The sequence below is a fragment of the Zeugodacus cucurbitae genome, chromosome 2 (assembly GCF_028554725.1).
Source record: "Zeugodacus cucurbitae isolate PBARC_wt_2022May chromosome 2, idZeuCucr1.2, whole genome shotgun sequence".
Lineage (NCBI taxonomy): Eukaryota > Metazoa > Arthropoda > Insecta > Diptera > Tephritidae > Zeugodacus > Zeugodacus cucurbitae.
In genome coordinates, this window is record NC_071667.1 from 3,735,951 (window position 1) to 3,760,959 (window position 25,009).

The window sequence follows — 25,009 nt, forward strand, 5'->3', positions numbered from 1 at the left end:
GTTGGCTTTTACAATGTAGCGAGTGCTGCAGGCAAATTGTCCTCATCCCCTTGAATTGACGAGGTAAAAAGCAAATAAAAAGAGAAAATGAAAAATGATAGCTTTGTGCTCATTCGGGGCAATAGCTGTATGTGCGCGTATATCTACCCTTGCGCTCATTCCTGTGCACAATTGAAAGCACATATGCGGACATACATACATATGTACATAAGTGCACACACTCGTTTACATACATGCGTGGATGTTGTTATCTCTGACATCCCCATAAGAACAAATGATTCTAAGAGGTGGTAAATGTAAATATACAATTACAACAATGCTTTTAGTTTTCCTAACTGATACCAAAGTGATGGCGGCGGATTGCGACTGTTTCACTGCTCTTGCGATACTCATACGCCAAGTGCCCTCACTCCCACATCCTCACTGTTAAGTTATCAGCAAAAGAGCGTGAGCGTAAACAAGAGTATGATAGTGCGTGAGAGTAGAATCACTGAGAGTTTGTGTGCGATGGCGGGCAAGTGAGGTGGGTTCAAGAACTACCCCCAGATAAAAGTGTGACGGCAAGTTAAGCAGTTTACATTGAACTAAGCGTAAGTAGTGGCTTGTTTTTGTGGTTTGTCTCTGGTTATATTTTTCGATGTCAAGATAGTGCTTCCAAATGATTTAATATGAGTTTTTAACAACTTTTTTCATTACTGTTGTTACTGTTCATTTTATATTTAGTTCGCAACAGCTTGCTAAAAATACCGTTAAACTGATGTAGCGTGTAAAACCGTGCTATTATGAATGAAATTAGCCATATGATGCAACTGCGGTTCTTTTGTAATTCGGTAATACAGATTGCAACTATGTATGTAAGATAGTGAAGTGAATTAAAGGACAAAATATGTGCGTAATGAATTAAAAACAAGTTAATAGACGCAAATGATAAAACCGACAAAAATACTTAGTTAAATGATATTAAAAATATGGAGGTTTTTCTACAGCAACATTATTATTTAAGTTCGATCAAACGTCCAGCGAAGGTTTAATATACTAATCTGGTTCAAAAAATCAAAACTTAAAAAAAAATAAATAAATAACAACTATGTTAATTCCAAAAATATTGAGCAATATTACGCTATATTAGTCAGTTTTTATACTCTCGCAACAAAAGTTGCTAAGAGAGTATTATAGTTTTGTTCACATAACGGTTGTTTGTAACACCTAAAACTAAAAGAGTTAGATATAGAGTCATATATACCAAAGTGATCAGGGTGACGAGTAGATTTGAAATCCGGATGTCTGTACGTCCGTCCGTCTGTCCGTCTGTCCGTCTGTGCAAGCTGTAACTTGATTATAAATTAAGATATCTTGACGAAACTTGGCACAAATATTCCTTGGCACCATAAGAAGATCAAGATGGGCGGAATCGGACCATTGCCACGCCCACAAAATGGCGAAAACCAAAAACACATAAAGTGTCATAACTAAGCCATAAATGAAGATATAAAATTTGGATTAAAGTATCGCACTAGAAAGGGGCATATTGGGATGTAATTTTTTTGGGCAAGTGGGCGTGGCCCCGCCCCCAAATCGGTTATTTGTATATATCACGCAAACCAATAAAGCTATATAAACCAAACTTTCTGCAGTCGGTTCTCTTACGTACCCCACCACACACGATGAAAATAATTGAAATTGGATAATAACCACGCCCACCTCCCATACAAAGGTTAGGTTGAAAATTACTAAAAGTGGGTTAACTCACTAACGAAAAACGTCAGAAACACTAATTTTCACAGAAATAATAGCAGAAGGAAGCTGCACTGAGATTTTTTTATAAAATGGAAAAAGGGCGTGGCATCGCCCACTTATGGGTCAAAAACCATATCTCAGGAAGTATTCGACAGATTTCAATGAAATTCGGTATATAATATTTTCACGGATAAAAAATGGGCGAAATCAGTTCACAACCACGACTACTTTCCTTATAACTCAATTTTGAATTCCATCTGATTCCTTCAATTTATAATAAATACATTAGGAACCAATGAAGATAGCGGAATAAAACTTTACACAAATAGTACATACCATATCTGGCTTCACTTGTGAAAAAATTGTCGAAAACGAACTATAACTTTTCAAGGCCCCAGTTATCGAACATGTTGAATTCAGCGCCTAAGTGTAAATTTTAACCGAAAATATGGGTAAATCTCTCAGATAATTTAATGTAATTCAGAGGAAATTGTTTTCTTCTAATAGTGTGTCTCTTTTTCAAAAATTATTAAAATCGGGTCATAACATCTCTTAGCTCCCATATACCTAATTATAGGTTTTTCAAAAATATCATCTCCTAGCTCCCATATAGGTTATAGGTTTTTTAAAAATACGATGGGCTTTATTCCGCATATATGTATTGGTTAATATGTGAGATATCTTAGCAAAATTAAGTGAGCGTATTGTCTTGGATATAGTGTACCTTGCTGGTGAAAATAAAAGAAATCGGTTCAGGAATTACCTCAGACCTCATATCTATTTATGACGATTTTCAATATTCTATTAAACTTTATGCCGAATTTATGGGTAAATTTGTGTGCTATATTAATAAAATAACTTCAATAAATTGCGAGAGTATAAAATGTTCGGTTGCACCCGAACTTAGCCTTTCCTTACTTGTTTATTTATTTATTATGTTGAAATACATATGTGTCCCTGAAGTACGATACAATTTTTAGCAGTATTCTCTGTTTGCTCTGCCTGTATAAGCCGCTAAGGTTAAATGTGTTTTTATTTCGTTTGTTCAAAGCAACGTTTGGTCGTTGCTTGTTCGATAATTCTTGGTCAAAAACAATACTGTAACGATGCTCCAGCCTACATATTCGCCAGCCGTGGCTCCGTGTTTTGACTTTTTCCTCAAAAACCTTAAAGAGACGACGTTTTACAAGCATGCGAGAAATCGTTGAAGGAACCAAAGGCTATTCCTAAAATCGAGTTTGAGCAGTGTTTTGACAATTAGAAGAAACGCTGTTATAAGTGCATAATATTGAATGGCGACTATTTTCAAGGCCACAACATTAATGTAGTGGAATTTATAAATAATTTCTAAAACCAAAAACTAAAATTTCCGTTAGTATTTGAACACATCCTGTATATACTACGATTTCATTAAAATGAATTTTTCATAATTCACTGCCCATTCAATGTTATATTAATAAAGTATCTCATTGTTAAATTGTCGTTCTCAAGCTCATCGCTGTCATTTTGCGTAAATATAAAACTTAAGCTCCTTTACCAAAGGATTACACAAATTATGTGGGTTTTACTTATAAACATGTGTATCTGTATGTGTGTGTGTGTTATTGTATTAATAGAAAATATTGTTAAATTGGAGCTTTGTGCGTGCATCACCATGGGCTTTATGGTTAATTAGCCATTAACCCTTGCAACACACAGAGCGGGAACGTTTTACAATTGAGTAGCTTAAAGAAAATTATCTGTTTTCCTAGAAGTACATACGAGTATATAATATATTTCTGCTTGTGTATATAAAGGCACATAATGTTTAAAATATCCCTCGACCTACATACATACATATTTTAGATGAGAACAGTGGGAAGTTTTACACAACGCCAATGAGTGGAACGAATAAATAACGTTGGTGTATCATTATTGTGCCTTTTAAATTTGAATAACACAACGAACCTCTGCCAATAATAAAACAAACTTAATTTACGCAGAAGTGGCATAAATTGAATAAAATCTTCACATCAATAGGAAATCAAGTACATTCGATTCGGCAAAATATAGTAATACTTGATATAAAGAATCGAAGTAATTTTTCTCAGTACATAAATTATTTCGAGTTTCACAATTTGAGTAATTTTATATAGTTTAGGTGAAATATTAACACATTAACGGTACTTTTTTAGTACTTTTTCTTTCTCAAAATTTGCTGAAAATCCGACAGTCTGTAAGATGTTAATCGAACTCTTCTGCTTTGTAATTTAAAACAAAAGTGAAAGAGGAAACTCATGACGTCACGAACACAATTACTTTCCTATCAAACGCTTTCCCAAAAACGTAATGGTTCGAAACTGACGTATACGCTATTTCTATAATTTTTTCGAAATCAGTTAATATTTGGTCCTGTATGTGATTGGCGTTCAACCGTTTAGCCGGTTATAGCCGAATCGATGAGAGCGCGCCACTCCTCTCTTTCCTTCGCAGTTCGGCGCCAGTTGGAGATTCCAAGTGTAACCAGGTCGCTCTCCACCTGGTCCCTCCAACGGAGTGGAGACCTTCCCCTTCGTCGGGTTCCTCCGGCGGGTACTGCATCGAACACTTTCAGGGCTGGAGTGTTTTCGTCCATTCGGACAACATGACCCAGCCAGCGTAGCCGCTGTCTTTTTATTCGCTGAACTATGTCAATGTCGTCGTATAACTCGTACAGCTCATCGTTCCATCGTCTGCGGTATACGCCGTTGCCAATGTTCTGAGGTCCGTAAATCTTGTGCAAATTTTTCTTCTCGAAAACTCCTAGTGTCGTCTCATCTGATGTTGACATCGTCCAAGCTTCTGCACCATAAAGCAGGACGGGAATGATAAGCGACTTGTAGAGTTTAATTTTGGTTCGTCGAGAGAGGACTTTACTGTTCAATTGCCTACTCAGTCCAAAGTAGCACCTGTTGGCAAGAGTGATTCTGCGCTGGATTTCGAGGCTGACATTGTTGGTGTTGTTGATACTGGTTCCCAGGTATATACTGGTTCCCAGGTATATACTGGTTCCCAGGTATATACTGGTTCCCAGGTAACGGGTGATTTTTTTGAGGTTAGGATTTTCATGCATTAGTATTTGACAGATCACGTGGGATTTCAGACATGGTGTCAAAGAGAAAGATGCTCAGTATGCTTTGACATTTCATCATGAATAGACTTACTAACGAGCAACGCTTGCAAATCATTGAATTTTATTACCAAAATCAGTGTTCGGTTCGAAATGTGTTTATCGACAAATTTTGTTCAGCGATGAGGCTCATTTCTGGTTGAATGGCTACGTAAATAAGCAAAATTGCCGCATTTGGGGTGAAGAGCAACCAGAAGCCGTTCAAGAACTGCCCATGCATCCCGAAAAATGCACTGTTTGGTGTGGTTTGTACGCTGGTGGAATCATTGGACCGTATTTTTTCAAAGATGCTGTTGGACGCAACGTTACGGTGAATGGCGATCGCTATCGTTCGATGCTAACAAACTTTTTGTTGCCAAAAATGGAAGAACTGAACTTGGTTGACATGTGGTTTCAACAAGATGGCGCTACATGCCACACAGCTCGCGATTCTATGGCCATTTTGAGGGAAAACTTCGGAGAACAATTCATCTCAAGAAATGGACCCGTAAGTTGGCCACCAAGATCATGCGATTTAACGCCTTTAGACTATTTTTTGTGGGGCTACGTCAAGTCTAAAGTCTACAGAAATAAGCCAGCAACTATTCCAGCTTTGGAAGACAACATTTCCGAAGAAATTCGGGCTATTCCGGCCGAAATGCTCGAAAAAGTTGCCCAAAATTGGACTTTCCGAATGGACCACCTAAGACGCAGCCGCGGTCAACATTTAAATGAAATTATCTTCAAAAAGTAAATGTCATGAACCAATCTAACGTTTCAAATAAAGAACCGATGAGATTTTGCAAATTTTATGCGTTTTTTTTTTAAAAAAAGTTGTCAAGCTCTTAAAAAATCACCCGTTATAAGCAGCTTTGAAATCGACAAAAAGGTGGTGTGTGTCGATCCTCTTTTCACGGGTCTTCTCCAAGATTTGGCGCATGGTGAAAATCTGGTCCATGGTGGACTTTCCAGGTCTAAAGCCACACTGATAAGGTCCCATCAGTTTGTTGACGGCGGGCTTAAGTCTTTCGCACAGTACGCTCGATAGAACCTTATAGGCGATATTTAGGAGGCTTATCCCACGGTAATTGGCGCAGATTGTGGGGTCTCCCTTTTTATGGATTGGACAGAGCACACTGAGATTCCAATCGTCAGGCATGCTTTCTTCCGACCATATACTGCAAAGAAGCTGATGCAAGCACCTTACCAGCTCTTCGCCGTCGTATTTGAATAGCTCGGCCGGTAATTCATCGGCCCCCGCCGCCTTATTGTTCTTCAAGCGGGTAATTTCTATTCGAATTTCTTCGCGGTCGGGCAATGGAACATCTGCTCTATCGTCGTCGATTGGGGAATCGGGTTCGCCGTCTCCTGGTGTTGTACTTTCACTGCCGTTCAGCAGGCTGGAGAAGTGTTCCCTCCACAAACTCAGTATACTCTGCTCATCAATAACTAGATCACCTCTGGGGGTCCTACAGGAGTGTGCTCCGGTCTTGAAACCTTCAGTTAGTCGCCGGATCTTTTTGTAAAATTTTCGAACATTACCCCTGTCGTCCAGCTTGTCAAGCTCTTCATACTCACGCATTTCGGCCTCTTTCTTTTTTTGTCTGCAGATGCGTCTCGCTTCCCTCTTCAGCTCTCGGTACCTTTCCCCTCCCGCTCGTGTTGCGGTCGATCGCAACATTGCGAGGTAGGCAGTCTGTTTTCTCTCCACTGCGAGACGACAATCCTCATCATACCAGCTGTTTTTTTGACTTTTCCGAAAACCAATGATTTCCGTTGCAGCTGTACGTATGGAGTTTGATATGCCGTCCCACAGCTCCCTTATACCGAGATGCTGATGAGTGCTCTCAGAGAGCAGGAGTGCAAGTCGAGTAGAAAATCGTTCGGCTGTCGGTTGTGATTGCAGCTTCTCGATGTCGAACCTACCTTGTGTTTGTTGATGTGTGCGCTTTTCTACACAGAAGCGGGTGCGTATCTTAGCTGCTACAAGATAGTGGTCCGAGTCGATGTTGATACCACGAAGCGTACGCACGTCTAAAACACTGGAGACATGTCTTCCGTCTATCACAACGTGATCGATTTGTTTCCGCGTGTTTCGATCAGGAGACAGCCAAATAGCTTGATGTATTTTCTAATGCTGGAATCTGGTACTACAGACGACCATCTTTCGGGCCCCAGCGAAGTCGATCAGCCTCAGGCCGTTTGGCGATGTTTCGTCATGGAGTCTGAATTTTCCGACTGTTGTGCCAAAGACACCTTCTTTACCCACCCTGGCGTTGAAATCGCCAAGCACGATTTTGACGTCGTGGCGGGGGCAGCGCTCATAGGTGCGTTCTAGGCGCTCATAGGAAGCATCTTTGGTCACATCGTCCTTCTCTTCCGTTGGGGCGTGGGCGCAAATAAGCGATATGTTGAAGAACCTCGCTTTTATGCGGATTGTGGCTAGACGTTCATCCACCGAGGTGAATGCCAGGACTCGTCGACGGAGTCTCTCTCCCACCACAAATCCAACACCAAATTTGCGCTCCTTTATATGGCCGCTGTAGTAGATGTCACAAGGACCCACCTTCTTCCGTCCTTGTCCCGTCCATCGCACTTCTTGGATGGCGGTGATGTCAGTTCTTAGTCGTATGAGGACATCAACCAGCTGGGCAGAGGCACCTTCCCAATTAAGGGTCCGGACATTCCAGGTGCATGCCCTTATATTATTATCCTTAAAACGTTTGCCGGGGTCGTCATCAAAAGGGGGGTGTCTCATCCGAGGCTTTCTTTTTCGATTTTTCATTGGTACTCCGTTTTTATGAGGTGGGTCCCAAGCCCTACACACAACCGCAGAAGCGTGTTCGCCTTCTCACTTTAGCTCGCCTTCAAACGGATGTTTGTTAGCTACCCAGAGGATACTTGGTCTAAAACCGGAAGTCGTGAGCTGCTTGAATCATGTGGAGAAGAATCGTTTCTGGCCACTCCCAAGTGAATGACAATCAAAAACTTTCCTCACTTACGTGAACTTCTACACATGATCCCATCCTCCCATATTTGGTCCTACCCGTCTCAAAAATCTCTCTCTGCTTTTGTATAGATTATATGTATTTTCTATATATTTTTCTCGATAACCACATCTGTCATGAAATTAGGTTAATAGTTTTGTCTCTTATACTACTACTTTATACCCTAGAGCTCAGAAGTCCTCTGCCCTTTAAAAGCCCGCCAGTCAGCCAACTAGTGAGGTCATCCATTTGCTACAGTTGCATTCAAGTGTGAACGATGTTGGTAGTTACACTTGCGGCCAAAACAACAAATTCGCTATGTATTAAATATGTGAGGTGTAATAATAAAAAAAGACAGCGAGAGCAATGCCAACAATAGCAACAAACAAATATATATTTAGACCACATTAACTATCCCAGCAAATCATTCAATCCATTTCGCATTGTGCATTTTCACTCTGCCCTTTCCCTTCATTCCTTCATGTGAATGGGCTTTGGTTTCCCTAGTTAGTATGCCTCCTGCACCACCCTTTATCCCTTGACAATTGGAACTGTCAGTTAGTTGAACGGATGACAATGAGAGGCCCACAGCATGCACGCCAACTACTCCATACAATCGAACGAATCAGTGTATAGTAGAATGGTGGCAGTGCCAAGGCAAAACCTGCAGTTGCCAGTGGTGTGGACAGCGACGGCATCAACGTCAACTGAAGAGCGATCAGATGGTCAGAAGCATATGCTTAATAGGTCACATTGTTGTTGAGTCTTGTTTTGTGCTTTTTTCAGTAACTGAAGTGTGGATAAGATAAAGCTTTTGAAGGAATGGTATAGGTAAGTAGAACAAGTACAGGGGAAGAAAATCGAACTAATCCCCACCTAAGGAATTCATTAAATTAAACTTTAATGATTATACTATTTGCATTTGAGTGACACGATCACATATATTTGAAAAGTGGGTCAACAACCGCGGTAGAGTAAAACGAGAAGAAACTATCCCTATGGGAATAATAATTTCGGAAACAATAAAAGTTTAATTGCATTGCCTGCTTATTTAAGTTAAGTCGGTGGTCGGAGATTTCCAATCAAATCACGAGATTTGAATCCTTCCATGTTTATGATGGCAGATTTCTGGAATTCTATCATATATCATTTCATTGGAAATATAAGTAAAAGTAAATATGTATACTAAAGGAACTGAATCATTTTATAACTTCTCGTACATATAGCACTTCATATGTTTCATGAGCAAAATAAGCATGTGTTCTTTGGCATACCCAAACGTCCTGTTATATGTTCTTCGGGCTTTTTGCATAACGCCGACAAACGAAGCGCCACGTTTACACAAGGCGTTTAAATGAGAAAGAAGACTAATTACAAGACTGCTTGAGTGCTGACTACTGTTGTGTCATGAAAGGTAAAAGCACAAAGCCAATGACATAGACTAGGAGAGAAAACAGTACAACCAGCGAGATATAAGTGTCTAATATGAAGAAAATGCGGAAAACATACACGGCCCTTAGTGAACCCAAGCTGACAGCAAAAAAGAATTAATATAAGCACGTGACGTCGGTTGCTTTGCCACTGTATTCATGCCATTTCAAAAATTGTGTCAATGAGCAGACGGGTCAGTCAATCTGCCAAGCAGACGGATTCTCAACACTTTGAATAGTTTGTAGTATTATTGCGAGTTCGTGAGACACGGTTTTAAAGTTGGCTCATACAACTAACTTGTATGTACATATGTGATTAGCGTTGCAACCGTTTAGCCGGTTATAGCCGAATCGACGATAGTGCGCCACCTCTCTCTCTCCTTCGCAGTTCGGCGCCAGTTGGACATCCCAAGTGTAACCAGGTCGCTCTCCACCTGGTCCCTCCAACGGAGTGGAGGCCTTCCCCTTCCTCGGCTTCCTCCGGCGGGTACTGCATCGAATACTTTCAGGGCTGGAGTGTTTTCGTCCATTCGGACAACATGACCTAGCCAGCGTAGCCGTTGTCTTTTTATTCGCTGAACTATGTCAATGTCGTCGTATAACTCGTACAGCTCATCGTTCCATCGTCTGCGGTATTCGCCTTTGCCAATGTTCTGAGGACCATAAATCTTGCGCAAAATTTTCCTCTCGAAAACTCCTAGTGTCGTCTCATCTGATGTTGACATCGTCCAAGCTTCTGCACCGTAAAGCAGGACGGGAATGATAAGCGACTTGTAGAGTTTAATTTTGGTTCGTCGAGAGAGGACTTTACTGTTCAATTGCCTACTCAGTCCAAAGTAGCACCTGTTGGCAAGAGTTATTCTGCGCTGGATTTCGAGGCTGACATTGTTCGTGTTGTTGATGCTGGTTCCCAGGTATACGAAATTATCTACGACCTCGAAGTTATGACTGTCAACAGTGACGTGGGAGCCAAGACGCGAATGCGCTGACTGTTTGCTTGATGACAGGAGATATTTCGTCTTGTCTTCATTCACCTCCAGACCCATTCGCTTCGCCTCCTTATCCATGCGGGAAAAGGCAGAACAAACGGCGCGGTTGTTGCTTCCGATGATATCAATATCATCGGCGTACGCCAGGAGCTGTACACTCTTGTAGAAGATTGTACCTTCTCTGTTTAGCTCTGCAGCTCTTATAATTTTTTCCAGCATCAGGTTAAAGAAGTCGCACGATAGTGAGTCACCTTGTCTGAAACCTCGTTTGGTATCGAACGGCTCGGAGAGGTCCTTCCCAATCACGACGGAGCTTTTGGTGTTGCTCAACGTCAATTTACACAGCCGTATTAGTTTTGCGGGGATACCAAATTCAGACATCGCGGCGTAAAGACAGCTCCTTTTCGTGCTGTCGAAAGCAGCTTTAAAATCGACAAAAAGGTGGTGTGTGTCGATCCTCTTTTCACGGGTCTTCTCCAAGATTTGGCGAACGTTTGCAGGGGTCGTCATCAAAAGGGGGGTGTCTCATCCGAGGCTTTCGTCGATTTTTCATTGGTACTTCGTTTTTATGTGGTGGGTCCCAAACCCTACGCACAACCGCATAAGCGGGCTTCGCATTCTCACTTTAGCTCGCCTTCAAACGGATGTCTGTTGGCTACCCAGAGGATACTTGGTCTAAAACCGGAAGTCGTGAGCTGCTTGAATCATGTGGAGAAGAATCGTTTTTGGCCACTCCCAAGTGAATGACAATCAAAAACTTTCTTCACTTGCGTGAACTTCTACACATGATCCCATCCTCCCATACAACTAACTTACTTACGAATAATTTACCCCTATTCAGAAAGTCGGTGTAGATCAGAAAGTGGCGACCATTATCTCTCTGATACTCTTTCGTATTGTTATTGCTATACTTTACGCTATTTTTTTATACGCCTACTGTCTCAGCTATCTCGGGCACCAACATTCGGAGCTATGTCAAGATAGGCCCGTGAACGTTTGAAACGTTATTCCCCATTGTGACCGTTTTCGGGCCAGCTGGAGGCAGCTCAACACAAACTGATATAATACGAGCATCAAATACAGTGGAACTTCTCTAACTCGAATCACCATAATCCACAAAAACACTTCGAGTAAAAGAGACTTCGAGTTGTAGAATTTTCACTAAAACATAAAACTTTCCAAAAATTTGGAAAATTTAGATTTATACATAGTTTTATTTATTTACTTCGCATAAAGTTTGGTGAAATACGTTAAAGCATTTATTCTGTAATCTTGTTTGCTGCAGTTTGCTATTGCTTGGCTCTTGATGTCTGTATACAAGCTTTTCTTACAAGATTTATGCAATCCATAAGTGCAATATCATTTTTTTGTATTTTTGGAGAGACTCTTTTAAGATTCTGCTTCGATAGTAATTTTTTTAATTTTGTGTTATGGTTGAAAAGTTCGTTTTATGGAAGAAAATTTGTATGGAATTTGACTTCTATTGCCAATTCAAGAGTTGGAGTTATGAAGAACTTCGAGTTATAGAGGTTCAAGTTATGGAAGAAAATTTGTATGTAATTTGATTTCTAAACGCTATTGCCAAGTCAAAAGTTCGTGTTATACGAGTAGAGATCTTCGATGCCTCCTTCTTGGAAGGTATGGTTAAGAAATTAAAAATTGTCCTTTATTGTATCCTCTCCTTTCGGCGCTTTTCTGAATGTACTATTTATTAAACGTTTAACATTTCCACCGGAAATCGGTTCCTACGTACCCAAATACGAATGAAAAAGCAAGCAAGTATTCAAGCTGTTGAAATATGAAAATATATGAGGTGAACATGTGCGCTTACACAAAGTATAAATGATGTAGTGAACACCTTCATAATGCAGTTTATAAACTCAAACGGCGCCGCGAATTTATTCATGATACTTCACGTACCCCACAGCGCAACGCCGTCATTTCAAACATTGCTTTGCCTCTTATGCACATCTAAGTATAGCTGACGTTGGCTTCGGTAGAGGCACGCGGTGGGCATATTGATGCTTGGCAGATGCAAATGTGGCCAATACACAACAGATGCGGCTGCTGCAGTGGCAGTTCGTGGTTTGCACTGCTAATAGCAATTTCCCTGCTCGTTTTGCTCGTACGATGTTGTTGTTGCTTGCGGTGCCGCATACTGTTGTTGTTGAAGTTAATTTCGCTTGAACGCCCTCAGTGCGCTCAAGTGCAAGCAAAGCCAACATCACATCGGCGAGGGAGAGGAAAGCAGGTGGTGATTGGCGCGGGGTTTGACAGCAGTTAACATCGACAATATTATTACACATTAATATGAGCTACTGCAACGGGCACCCCAGCTAGCGGGCATTGGAGTGTTAAATGTGTTTGGGTTAATAATAAAAACCTTTGCTACCGTGCAATTAAATGAGAAATATGTTGTATGAGACGCGCGGAACTATCTACTTGCTACTTATACATAGGTCAAACATGGAAATTATTACAACTTCTATCCACTGTATTATCGCCATGCGACGATTCTAAAATAGTTTTTTCTACTATATATATACACATATATCTTGCTACTCCACTTTAACATATTCCCTCATGGCACATGCAAGTGTTTGTGTCTTATCTACTTGAACTTCGTATTACTTTTGCACCTGCCTGTCTTCAATCTCAAGTTGGTTAATTTACAGGTTAGGCTATTTACGTTAATGGAAATAAGTAAATGTGTTACTTTTATGCAAATTTGTTACCAGCAGCTAACGGTACTTGACATGCTTACACTTTGCCTGTAAACACATGGACACAAAGCCATATTTAACACAACTGCAACTATGTATGCGCGCATATACAAATGTGCATACATGTACGGAATTCCCGTGCGGGTATTCCGGTAGTTCAGAATCGCATAAAAAGGCACGTATATTTACAAGTAAATACATATATTTATTGTATATATGCTCTGTCTCTATCAAACGTTTTATCTTTTTCTGCTTTATATGCACATCCATTCATGGTTTTTTGTGTGTTCCGCATATATATAGACGTATAAGAATGCATGCGGACATAGTATTATTAGTATTATTCGAATTAGAACCTAGAACTTTTGGAATTAGAAGCAACTTTGATGTTTTGAAAATGCATATGCCGTGTTCTTAAAGAATGTTGAAAATATGATCAAGATGTTTTTTTTTAATTTTTTTGCTACGAAAACTTTGGTTAAAATGTTATTTTCAATTTAAATGAAGGTAAGGGCTCCGAAAGAAGAATATTTTACCTCAGATATATATACTAATTCGATGCATATTCCACCGTAGATAGTTGCTGTAGTACGGACACTACTAACACTGAGAACCCAAATCTATCTTCTATTAGAAGAATGTATGCATGCTTTGTCTGGTGAATAGATATTGAGAAGCGTTTTCTGTTCTGTAAATCTTCCGCATTTACATAGATATCTATTCAATATCCATACCTTCCAAGTAGAACAAAATATCTCCTTTTTCAAAAATGGAAACTTCGCATTGCAAGGTTTTATTGACCTGCAGCTTCTAATTTCCTTTTTTGCTACTAGAGATTATGAACAACTCAAGAAGTTGGCTAAGCCATATTTAAACAAGTAAGGAAGGGCTAAGTTCGGGTGTAATCGAACATTTTATACTCTCGCAATTTATTTATTAAATTCATTAATATAACAAACAATTTGACCCACATATTCGTCATATATGTATATGGTATAAAAACCCTAATATTAAGTATATGGGAGTTAGGTGAAGTTATGACCCGATTTCACGTATTTTAGGCACGGAGACATATTATTAAAAGAAAGATATTCCTCCGAATTTCTTTAAAATATCTGAGAGACTTATCAATATTTTCGGTAAAAAAATATTAGAAACACTGACGTCTTATGTTCGATATATGGGGCCTTGAAAATTTATGGTCCGATTTCGACGATTTTTAGAAGGGCGATGCCACACTATAAATGTAGTATTTGTGCAAAGTTCTGTTCCGATATCTTCTCTAGTGCTTACTATACATATTGTAAAGTAAACTATTCAGATCGATTTCAAAGTTCTGGTATATAGGAAATAGGCGTGGTTGTGAACCGATTTGGCCTATTTTCACAGCATATTATTGGGATGCTAGGGAAATATTACAAACCGAATTTCATTGAAATTGGTCGAGTAGTTTCGGTGATAAGGTTTTTGAACCATAAGTGGGCGGAACCACGCCTATTTAAAATTTTGTATACCATTTTGAGTGCAGCTCTTCTGTACCTTCTTTATAATGAAATTTAAGGTTTCTGTTGGTTTTCCTTACTGAATTAAAGCATTTTTAGTAGTTTTCAACATAAGCTTTGTATGGGAGGTGGGCGTGGTTATAATCCGATTTCCTCCATTTTTGGACTATATAAGGAAATACCTGAAAAAACGACTCCTGAGAGTTTCGTTGATATGGCTTTAGTAGGTTACGAGATATTTACAAAAAACTTATAAGGGGGCGGGGTCACGCCCACAAAAAAATACATCCAAATATGCCTCTTCTTAAAACAGTCCTTTGTAACACATTTCACTTTCATAGCTTAATTTATGGCTTAGTTATAGCTTTTTATGTGTTTTCGGTTATTGCCATTTTGTGGGCGTGGCAGTGGTCCGATTCCGCCCATCTTCGAATTTAACCTTCTAATGGTGCCAAGGAAATTTTTCAATTTTTACTCAAGTTACAGCTTGCACGGACGGACAGACGGACATCCGGATTTGAACTTGATCACCCTGATAACTTTGGTATATATAACCCTATATCTAACTCGTTTAGTTTTAGTGTGCGTTATGTGGACAAAACTATAATACTCTCTTAGCAACTTTTGTTGCGAGAGTATAAAAACTCGATGTGCCTGTGCGAAAGAAGGCTGCGAAAGCATCGCCTAATTACTTATTGCAATTGAAATTGCTTTAAAGATAGAGAAAATTATTATCGTGATAATAACAATAACCGCAAAGGTGTCGGTGAAAACAGGAAATGGTCGAGTAATTAAGCTACGTATGCTGGCTTAAATGCCAACCAATTAAGCAATTACACAAAAATAAATCTATTAGGTCAAGATTAGACGGTTTGACAGCTGTGCTTCTTCAACATGCGTGTGAATGCGTGTGTGTATTTCGTTTGCCATTTCTCGAGTATTTGTGTGTGCGTATATGTATGTGCGAGTACAAAACCGAGTAGCATTTTCACCGCAACTCCTCCATATAACATATATACATATATGTATGTATACCTGCGCAATGCATGAACTCACGCCTCCTGCAAAATACTCGCTTATATTTCTCTTACGTCACACGTACACCCATATCATCCCACTAAACACCATCATGGCTACGCTCAGTGACAGCTGTCACTTTTGATTAAGTATCTCACCCACATTTCATTTGATGCTTGCACATTTTTTTTGTTGCTTTTGGCCTTTTTTCAGATACTACTGTTACGGTTGTTTCCCTATTATTTCCATGTTGTTTGTTGGCATGCGCAATTATTACTCGTTGTGCACGTATCAAATGAATGTAAGGGATTGAGAGTGTAAGAGCTAAAGAAATTGTTAAGAGAGTTATTTGGCGAGTTCAGAGGCGACCATAGTATGCGAACCACTTTAAAAGAATCCACTGTCAATTAAAAAAAGTTCTGTGCTCTCTATAGATTACTGTCAAACTGAGAAATTGGTTAGAAATGTCAAATTCGCAGTACGGTTTGATAAAACATCGGCTCTTGTGACTCATATCGAAGACAATGTAGTTGATTTTTTGGCTTAAGCAGTGTCGATTTATGAAATGATGAGCAAAATCTATAATAATTCTACTTAAGGTTGACATAATTAAGCCGTTCGCAGTGAGGTTAAGACTGCGCAAAGCTAAACTAGCTAATTTAGAATAAGCGCCTTCTCAAGTATCGGAATTAAAAAAACTCCTCGGCTTGATGTAAAGTTGTCATCCAAACATTGTTTTATCGCAAAGAATACAAGTTTCTCTTAATGTATTTTAAAGACTTGTACTTACTACTCTTAGTCTCAACTCTTTCTCTTTTCATTCTCAAGGAACTTCCTGTTTTTTTGGCTATTGCTATTAATATATAGCCTCAGGCTATTGACAATCATTGCTCGTTGCTGAAGTGAAATCTCTTCGTTTGACACGTTAATGCTTTTTTCTATACACACTCTCACATAACCTATCTACATTCGCTCGTATTACCCTGTTTTATGAAACTCTCGTTTTATTTATTCGTTACTTTTACTCTTGTGTTTTACTCGCTCATTTTTACGTGTATGCATACTCGCTAGGTTTTTGCTTTTCATCAGTTATTCGTTCACAATTGTCACATTGCAGCCAAAAGCAGCAACTAGTGGCCAGAGGCGACTCTTTAACTCGTGTGCTGCTCGGGTGCACACGTTAAAACGTACAACTGTATGCCTTACACACACACACACACACACACACACACATACACAAGTATGTTTGCATACGAATTTCTTTGCGTGCATACACTTAAACACACATGAATTTACGCAGAAATTCCTTTCGTATTCGTATAAACATAACGATGGCAAACTTCGTTGCTCAGACATTGATGTTCGCTGTATATTTGTGCATGTACACAAGTGCGTGCGAATTTTCGTCATCATCTCGCGAGTGTTTGGCGAAGCAAGAGGACGTCGAAATTTGTTTATCGCAAGGCATTCGCGTAATTTTTTCCTTTAGTGAAAAGAAAAATGAAAACCGTGAAATCTTCATAAGAGCACTTAGTTTAATAAAGAAGCGCAAACCATTTGGTAAAAATTAAAAAGGGAAGTGAATTTTCGTGCATAAATTGTGCCAGCAAACGCAGCAGGTAAATTGGCAAAGTTTAATGAAAATCAATAAGAAATGCAGAAGTTGTAAGTTCTTCCATAATGAAAACGTTAAACTTTTTAGTTGACAACTTCATAAATATGAAAATTTTAGTATCAGTTTATCAATGCAAATTTTTCGAAATTTGTGTGTATCTTGTGAATTGGTGACTGCTGCCTGTGCAGTATGCTCCTCTTTCGTTGCAGCTGGACCTTGTGTGTGTTTGAATTGTGGTTTTTTGTTTGTTTGTTTGCTTGTTATGTTATTGGTGTTGTGGGAATGTAGGTGGCTGATTGCATGATTTAGTCAAACATGTTTGCACCTACTACTTACATACTGGTTCATATATATGCAATCTGTATAAGTATTGGTGCCTGTATGTAACCATCGAGCAGATAATAACGTAATCTTTGTACGTGTGTGTACACACGAACACTTTTGTACGAATGTATGTATGTATGTGTGTGCTTTGATGAATTGCCTGCGATTGTGTCTGTGAAGCGGCTGCATGAATGAGTGCCGCTGCCTGCCGTAGCTGGTGTGTGATCGTAGTGTAGAATAGTGGTAGCACTAAGTGAAAAGTAGAAATGTCAAGCTCTGCTCACTGATTTATCTTTCTTAACCTCTATCTTTACTCCATTTGCCATCTTCAAAGTTCGACATATCTACCTAACGACACCCACTTATATCTATTATATGTATGTGTGCAGTCGTGTGCATTCTTAACAGACAAGCACATAACGTAATGGTTTTTAAGTGCTGCATCCTGTATTATGTATGCATGTGTGTATAAGTAGTAGGTGTAAATGCATTAATAGTTCTATTGTCGGCGCGAGTACTTTAGCAGCAATCTATTAGTTGTGTGCAAGATGTGGAAACTAAGGCCTTGAGCATGTGTGAGTTGGAAGTGGTATGACTTACATATATATTTCATAAAAAATAAATATATTCAAAACGATCTTATTAATCAACCAACTTGGAATAAAATTGGTGTGGATTCTTTGAAGACAGTACACAGTAACTATTCTCTATTTATTACTGATAACAAATATGAAAACACTGACAATTTTGTTAATTTTATTGTTGTTTAACTTGATATGGTAATATACCTTAGGACTTTATATAACGGAGAGGCCCTGAAAGCGATTTTGTTGTTGGCTTAGGGGATTTAGTATCACTTTGTAATTGACCACAGACCATATTTGACTAAAAGTTTAGTGCTTCACAATAAAGCTAATTTCATATCATATCTTTGCATTTAAAATTAAAAAAAGTCATCGTGCATCGTTACATTTTCCTCATAGGTATATTGCCGGATAGTTAAACTAAAAAGCACTCCAATTGTCACAGAACTCATTGCTGCCATTTTCACATTTTAATATTATTCAAATCGAACTCACAATAGTGGGAACCGCACACTCATGGGAAAAAGCACATGCACAATTTTCTGCTCATAAATTTTGCTTTGTACTCCACATTCTAATTGACTATTCATTAAACCAATGCAGTGTGAATGTAAATTGAAGATAGCGCCAACCCGGAATTAGTACAATCAGGCAGTCATAAAGTTCATAATTTCCATTTTATTACACTTCGCGGTGTTGGTCAATGCGAAGTCAAACAACAGCCATTCTATGCACACGCTCGCTTCTATAGGAACGTACATTGAATCTCATTTAATTGCGCTACTGTCTAGACAAACTAGCGTCATAGCGCTAGTTGTGCGAATGTGTGTGTTAATATGCATATGTATATGCATAGAGTTGTTGTGCGGGGCATATGAGTTACCAATAGATTGAGTGTGTAATTTTGCATGCTGTGCGTATAAGTGACTAAGTGACTAAACGGAGCGATGAAGTGTTGCCAACTGGCCGCTGCGTATAAGTAACCATCACAAATATGCACATGCATATGTACATACGTTTACATAAGCTTGTGTGTGACATTTAAGTGTACGACTGGGCGTATGAGTGTTTGCTACCAAAACAAAGTACTGCTTTGCGGGGTGCATGAACTATTTATATAATATTATTGGTGCTTACAAACAACAAATAATGAGTACATACTAACAAAAAAAAAACATTCATTCACAAATTTTGTTGGTTGTTAGTATAGATAAGTATGTGCTTGTATACTTGTGCCTATGGCGAAAATGTATGAAAAATGTAGAAAATGTTTTGAACACTAAGAGAACGACAAAATTCGTCTGGTAACACTTCAATGAGTCAACATGGCAACTAGCAACTGGCAATCAGAAAATATAATCACAAAATACATAACCTTATTTTCTTAGAGAAAGCATCATATATTTTAGCAAATTCTTTTGGATTCTTTTTGATATTCAGTATACGCACTAAAATCATAATTTGTTCGATTTTATGTTCCAGTACATTTACAAGTCATCGCCCTTCCTTTTCGTTTCCGCTTTTCCCTCCTATTATATCCTCTGTTCAAATCCGATTCACATACATATATATGTATATAGTAACACTAGTGTCTTGTTGTTCTATCTTTAAATTTGCGCTTATTGCGTATTGCCGCCTTTCAGTCGCGGTATCATTTGGTCGTTGGCCTTAGCTTTCAACTAATGTGTAAACGAAAAGAATTGTCATATCTCAATGCTCTAAACTATCGCTAACATTTTGTTTGTCTTTTGGATGGATTCTCACTTTGCTGGCACTTGAGTAGGGTCATTGAATTTTGTACGTTTGTGATTGTAGTACCGTTTGTATAATATGTCCTTGTTGCCCACGTCCTTTGCTATTCGTTTGTGAGAGTCTTAGTTTGGCGAAAAATGGTGATAGAGAGGTGTGTATTTAAAATTGTGAAAATATTTGTGAGAGCTAGTTACAATAAAAAATAATTCTTCGATGTACCAGACTGAGTGATGCGGTTTTTAATTATGTGAGTTAGATATAGGGTTATATATATCAGAATGATCAGGATAACGAGACGAGTTGATCCGGGCGTCTGTCTGTCCGTCTGTCCGTGCAACGGATAACTTGAATACAAATTGAGATATCTTAACTTACTTGCACCACGTATTCCATGGCTCCCTGAGAAATTTGCTTTCGAAGGTGGGCAAAATCGGATCATCGCCAAGCCCACAAAAGGACGAAAACCAAAAAGTGTCATAACTAAGCCATAAATAAAGTTATAAAAGTAAAATTTGGAATAAAGGATCGCACTAGAAAGGGAAATATTTGGATGTAATTTTTTTGGGGAAGTGGGCTTGGCCCCGCCCCCAATTCGGTTATTTGTATATATCTCGCAAACCTATAAAGCTAAAAGCCAAACTTTCTGCAGCCGGTTCACTTGTGTACCCCACCACACACCATTAAAATATTTGAAATCGGATCACGCCCACCTCCCATACAAAGGTTTGGTTGAAAATTACTAAAAGTGGGTTAACTCACAAACGAAAAACATCAGAAGCACTACACACTAGAAGAAATAGCAGAAGGAAGCTTCACTCAGATTTTTTTACAAAATGATAAATGGACGTGGCATCGCCCACTTATGGGTCAAAAACCATATCTCAGGAACTACTCGACAGATTTCAATGATAAAAATACTGAAAACACGGATAAAAAATGGGCGAAATCGGTTCATAGCCACGACTACCTTCCTTATAACTCAATTTTGAATTCCATCTGATTCCTTCACTTTATAATATGCACATAAGGAACCAATGAAGATAGCGATACTTTATATGATCTGTGACTTCACTTGTGAAAAAATTATCGAAATGACTATGACTTTTCAATGCCCAGGATATCGAATATGAAGAACTCAGTGCCTTATAGTAATTTTTCACCGAAAATATCGGTAAATCTTTTAGATATCTCAATTTTATTCAGAGGATATCTTTTTCTTCTAATAGTGTGTCTCTGTACCAGAATTGGTTAAAATTGGGTCATAACTTCCCCTAGCTCTCATATAGCTAATTATAGGATTTTCAATAATTTTATAGCTTATAACCTTACCGTATTTCTACGTGTGTGTAGAAGTATTTCGTTTTGAGACTTTTCGTAAGCATCAAAACTGGTTTGTTTAGTGCAAGTTGTGTGCGAATAGTTGGAAGCGAATTTCGTTGCGCTAATTGATACGTCAAGGGGTTAATATGTGAAATATCTTAGCCAAATTAAGTGAGCATATAATATTAGATATAATGTATGTTGGTGATGAAAATGAGTGAAGTCGGTTTAGGAATTAACTCAGCTTATATACTATATATAATGATTTCGTTTTTCTATTGGACTTTATGCCGAATATATGTGTGTTATCTTAATTGTGTGTTATCTTAATAAAAATATAGCAATAAATTGCGAGAGTATAAAACGTTCGTTTACACCCGAACTTAGCATTTTCCTACTTGTTTTTAAATAAAAATTTCACAAAAATATTTGTATTTATGTATGCATCTTTAATATAGAGAATTTAATTAACTGAAATATATGTTGTATACATTAAAAATGCACTTTTCACCCACCTAACCCCTTCAATTAACAATATATTATATATGCTGATGTTTGTTATGTGCTCGAAAAAAAATTACAGCGAATTTACAAATACTTGAGTTTAAATTAAATTATTTACGATGAGAGTGTGTTATGGCTCAAAAGTGCCAGTCAGCTTCAAATTGCAGCATAGCAAATGCATATACATATGAATATACATATGTATGCACTTGTTTGTTTGTACGCACGCGCGCATGTAAACCACCTGAAAGTTACTCATACGCCACCGCAATCCAGCTGCTTTCAAACTTGCTTAATCAGATTTTGCTGCCAATGTGCAGTCTGCCAGTATCCCATAAACAGCGTACACAACTTTATAAATGATATAAAAATTCAATAAAGCAAAGAGAATGAAGGTAAATTTAATTTCGTGAAGGTGAAACCGAGTAAAGTTGAAACAGTTGTGCATAAAACGATTAGTTAGTGATATATAATTGAATTTAAACTAAAATAAAAACTATGCTTGTGAAATGTGTTGTAAGTTGAAGTAATGAATCTGAAGCGAACTTAATACAAATTTAATTTTTAGTTATAGTACCAACTGTGTACACATGGCAAATGAAGACAGTGGAGAATTTAGAGCATGATAAATGTACATATCAGCGTAAAAGCGCTAATTTCGAAAATTGTCGAAGAAATTACTTTGATTAATAGTCGCATATCTTAATAGTCGAAAAAATAGTTTTCAGCACCTTGTATGATTGTGTATCACTGCCGTGTAACGGAAATACTATAATATGGAGTTGTTGAGTCGTTAAATTGATGAACGACTACTGGTGCTTATTTGGCTACTTGCCTGTCCTTAGTAGGTTATATATATTCGATGATGGTACGAACGCATACCGGCTGTGGTCGCCTGCCACACACTTAAGCGCATCCGCTTCGCCTTGCCGTTGGCTGCTTAAAAACACGGTCAGCAAAGCAATTAACCCAAAGTTCAAAGTTCAAAAGCATCTGAAGATAGCGGAAAGTGCGCGTGAAAATCTACAAATGTGTGTGTATTTATGTAACTGTGTTTGTATAAATGACGCTACATACATGTATATGAACAACTGCATGATGTGCAAATATTTACATACTCACACACATGTATCTATGTATTCGTCTGTATGGTACGCGTGGAATTATGTATGCACATATTTGTAGAGGTTTGTATGCAAGCAATGAAAGACTGCAGCTCCTCTATTCACCAGCCGACGCAGCAACTGTTTACTCTATGTTCCTCGTGCAAAAACTTCTTTACAAAAAGACATACTCGTTTTCATACATAGTTCATCTTGCATCGAGTGGATTATTGTTGTTGTGTATTTGCAACTGAGGCTTGGCGCGTGCCAGAGCTCCAGTACGTGTCGTTGTCAAAAAATGTTTGACCTCATTTCGTTTGCTTACAAACACAGGCGCAGAAATGCGCACCAACACTACGTCACAAACCCTCTCACTCGCATTTAAATTGTCGTAGTGTGGACCAGCGGGCAGCGACATCCATAGTGAGTTCGGATTTAAATCCGCGCATTGGCTGCCTTCCTTTCTATTTCCTGTGCTCACTCCTTTTTTGGCTGCATCGCATACCGCATTCCATCCAGCTTGGTAGCGTTGTACACCCCGCTGCGGAGAGTTTTTCGACATTCCTCTTCATATAAAAGACGTTGCTGTTCATTATTTTAAAATTTGGTTCCTCTGTTGGAGGTTATTAAAGCGTAAACAAAGTGGAGGAAACGTAAGTAGAGTTGTTTGCTATGCACACATTTCTAAATGCATAAGTTGTGGCTCACTGCATTGGCTAGATGCCACTGTAGTTGGAAATATTGGTGGTCCGCTTAATTCCTATAAAAGGAGTTTGATTGGTTAGCCACCCTGACCGCTGCTGGGCTCAAATATTGGTCGAATGCAAGCCGTACTTCCGAGTATAATTCTGAAATATAAAAGTTTCTCAAAAGAATCCGTGTGATTATCGGATACGTAGCTGAATAATATGTAAGAATACTATAAAAATTAGTTTAATGTCTTCGCAGTCGATGAAGTCCAAGATCAGACGTTAATTTCGCCAACTTTAGCGCGTGACTTAATTACTTTCTCGGAATTAAAAAAAGCTATTTACGCCTACTAATTTCCTAATGACTATTTCTCCATAAAAATATTGTTACAAAATTAAACCGAAAGCGGCTGTTCCTAAATTGCGGATTTCTTATATTTATCAATTAAACACATATTAATTTCTTAATTTTTTTTTGCATTGCATTGCAGTCGCTAAAATGCCGTACGAGTCCATGCATCACCACCAGTCATCAGCGCCCAACGGCATGTTGGACTCATTGAGTTTGCAGCTCCGTGATGCGGAGATGCGCCGCACTGAAATAGAGCGCGCACACCAGGTAAATAAACCAGCTACAAAATCAAAATCAATTACAACTTTAACAAAATTTATGTTTTCAATAAACGTTTACCGCTTGCTTTTGCTTCGTTTTCATTTCGCCATGGTCATCAGGAAACGTTGGCACAAATACGCAATTTGTCGAGCAGTAGTCGCCCGGATACGGAAGCTGTCGAGAATCTGCAGTCGCGTGCTCGTGAACTTGAGAAAAAAGTGAGTTGGTCGTGTGTTTAATTAAAATTGTGATGCGGCACAGGTGCCAAGCTCGTGTATTACTGGAAACTATTTCGTAAAGCTGTGCTTCGCAGCGCCGCTGGCGCTTGTAGCGCATTTCGTTGAATTAATATTTTTCGCTGTTTAAATCAAATTTATATATTTTAACGGCGCTAAATTTTAGGTCGCTTTGGAAAATGTACGCTGTGAGGAATTGCAAATTGAATTGACGTCCGCGCTGAAGGCGAAGTCTGCGCGTTCTGGCGGTAGCGATCGAGGCAACTATGGCGGCATGTCGGCATCAAGCGCAAGTGCTTCTTCAGCGGCCGCCACTTCGGGCACAAGCTCCACTGTCACATGGGCACCGACAATCAGTCATCAGGACCAAGGCTCTGAAATCGATATCATTATGGCGAAAATCGAACAAGTGAGAATATACATGCGAGTGAAGAGCGCAAAATTATATTTTATAGGAGCGAAATCAAAAGATAGATATCTGACTAATGGGAATATTGCTCAATAAGGACTATAATTATTTTTTTTTTTTGCTTTTCAGGATAATCGCGTATTGGCCGAGCTGGAGCAGCCCCGTACATCGGCCATGGGCATGTCTTCGATGCCAACCAGTTCCATATTGAATACCACAAATAGTGAATTTAAAACCATATCAAAAAATGGTAAGCAATGCTAAAAACTTCATAAATACCGCTTTATAATGAAAACTTTGTAAATTTGCAGAATTAGAAGAAGAACTGAACCGTTATAAGCGAGCAGG

The 25,009-nt window shown here is 38.7% G+C and overlaps 1 protein-coding gene across 8 annotated transcripts in view; it reads left to right on the forward strand.

The window, feature by feature from the left end:
* Positions 1 to 25,009, forward strand: part of LOC105221556 (RIMS-binding protein 2) — a 60,397-nt gene that overhangs the window by 2,278 nt on the left and 33,110 nt on the right. For 7 of the 8 annotated variants that reach the window (XM_054225640.1, XM_054225660.1, XM_054225671.1 and 4 more), the window contains exons 2-6: positions 23,895 to 24,022; positions 24,136 to 24,234; positions 24,419 to 24,661; positions 24,791 to 24,911; positions 24,973 to 25,008. In XM_054225640.1, coding sequence (XP_054081615.1) covers positions 23,903 to 24,022; positions 24,136 to 24,234; positions 24,419 to 24,661; positions 24,791 to 24,911; positions 24,973 to 25,008 — 619 coding nt within the window. In that variant the 5' untranslated portion in view covers positions 23,895 to 23,902. Of the gene's footprint in view, positions 1 to 16,331; positions 17,132 to 23,894; positions 24,023 to 24,135; positions 24,235 to 24,418; positions 24,662 to 24,790; positions 24,912 to 24,972; position 25,009 lie in introns of those variants that run through there. The other variant, XM_054225643.1, reaches the window with a different exon arrangement.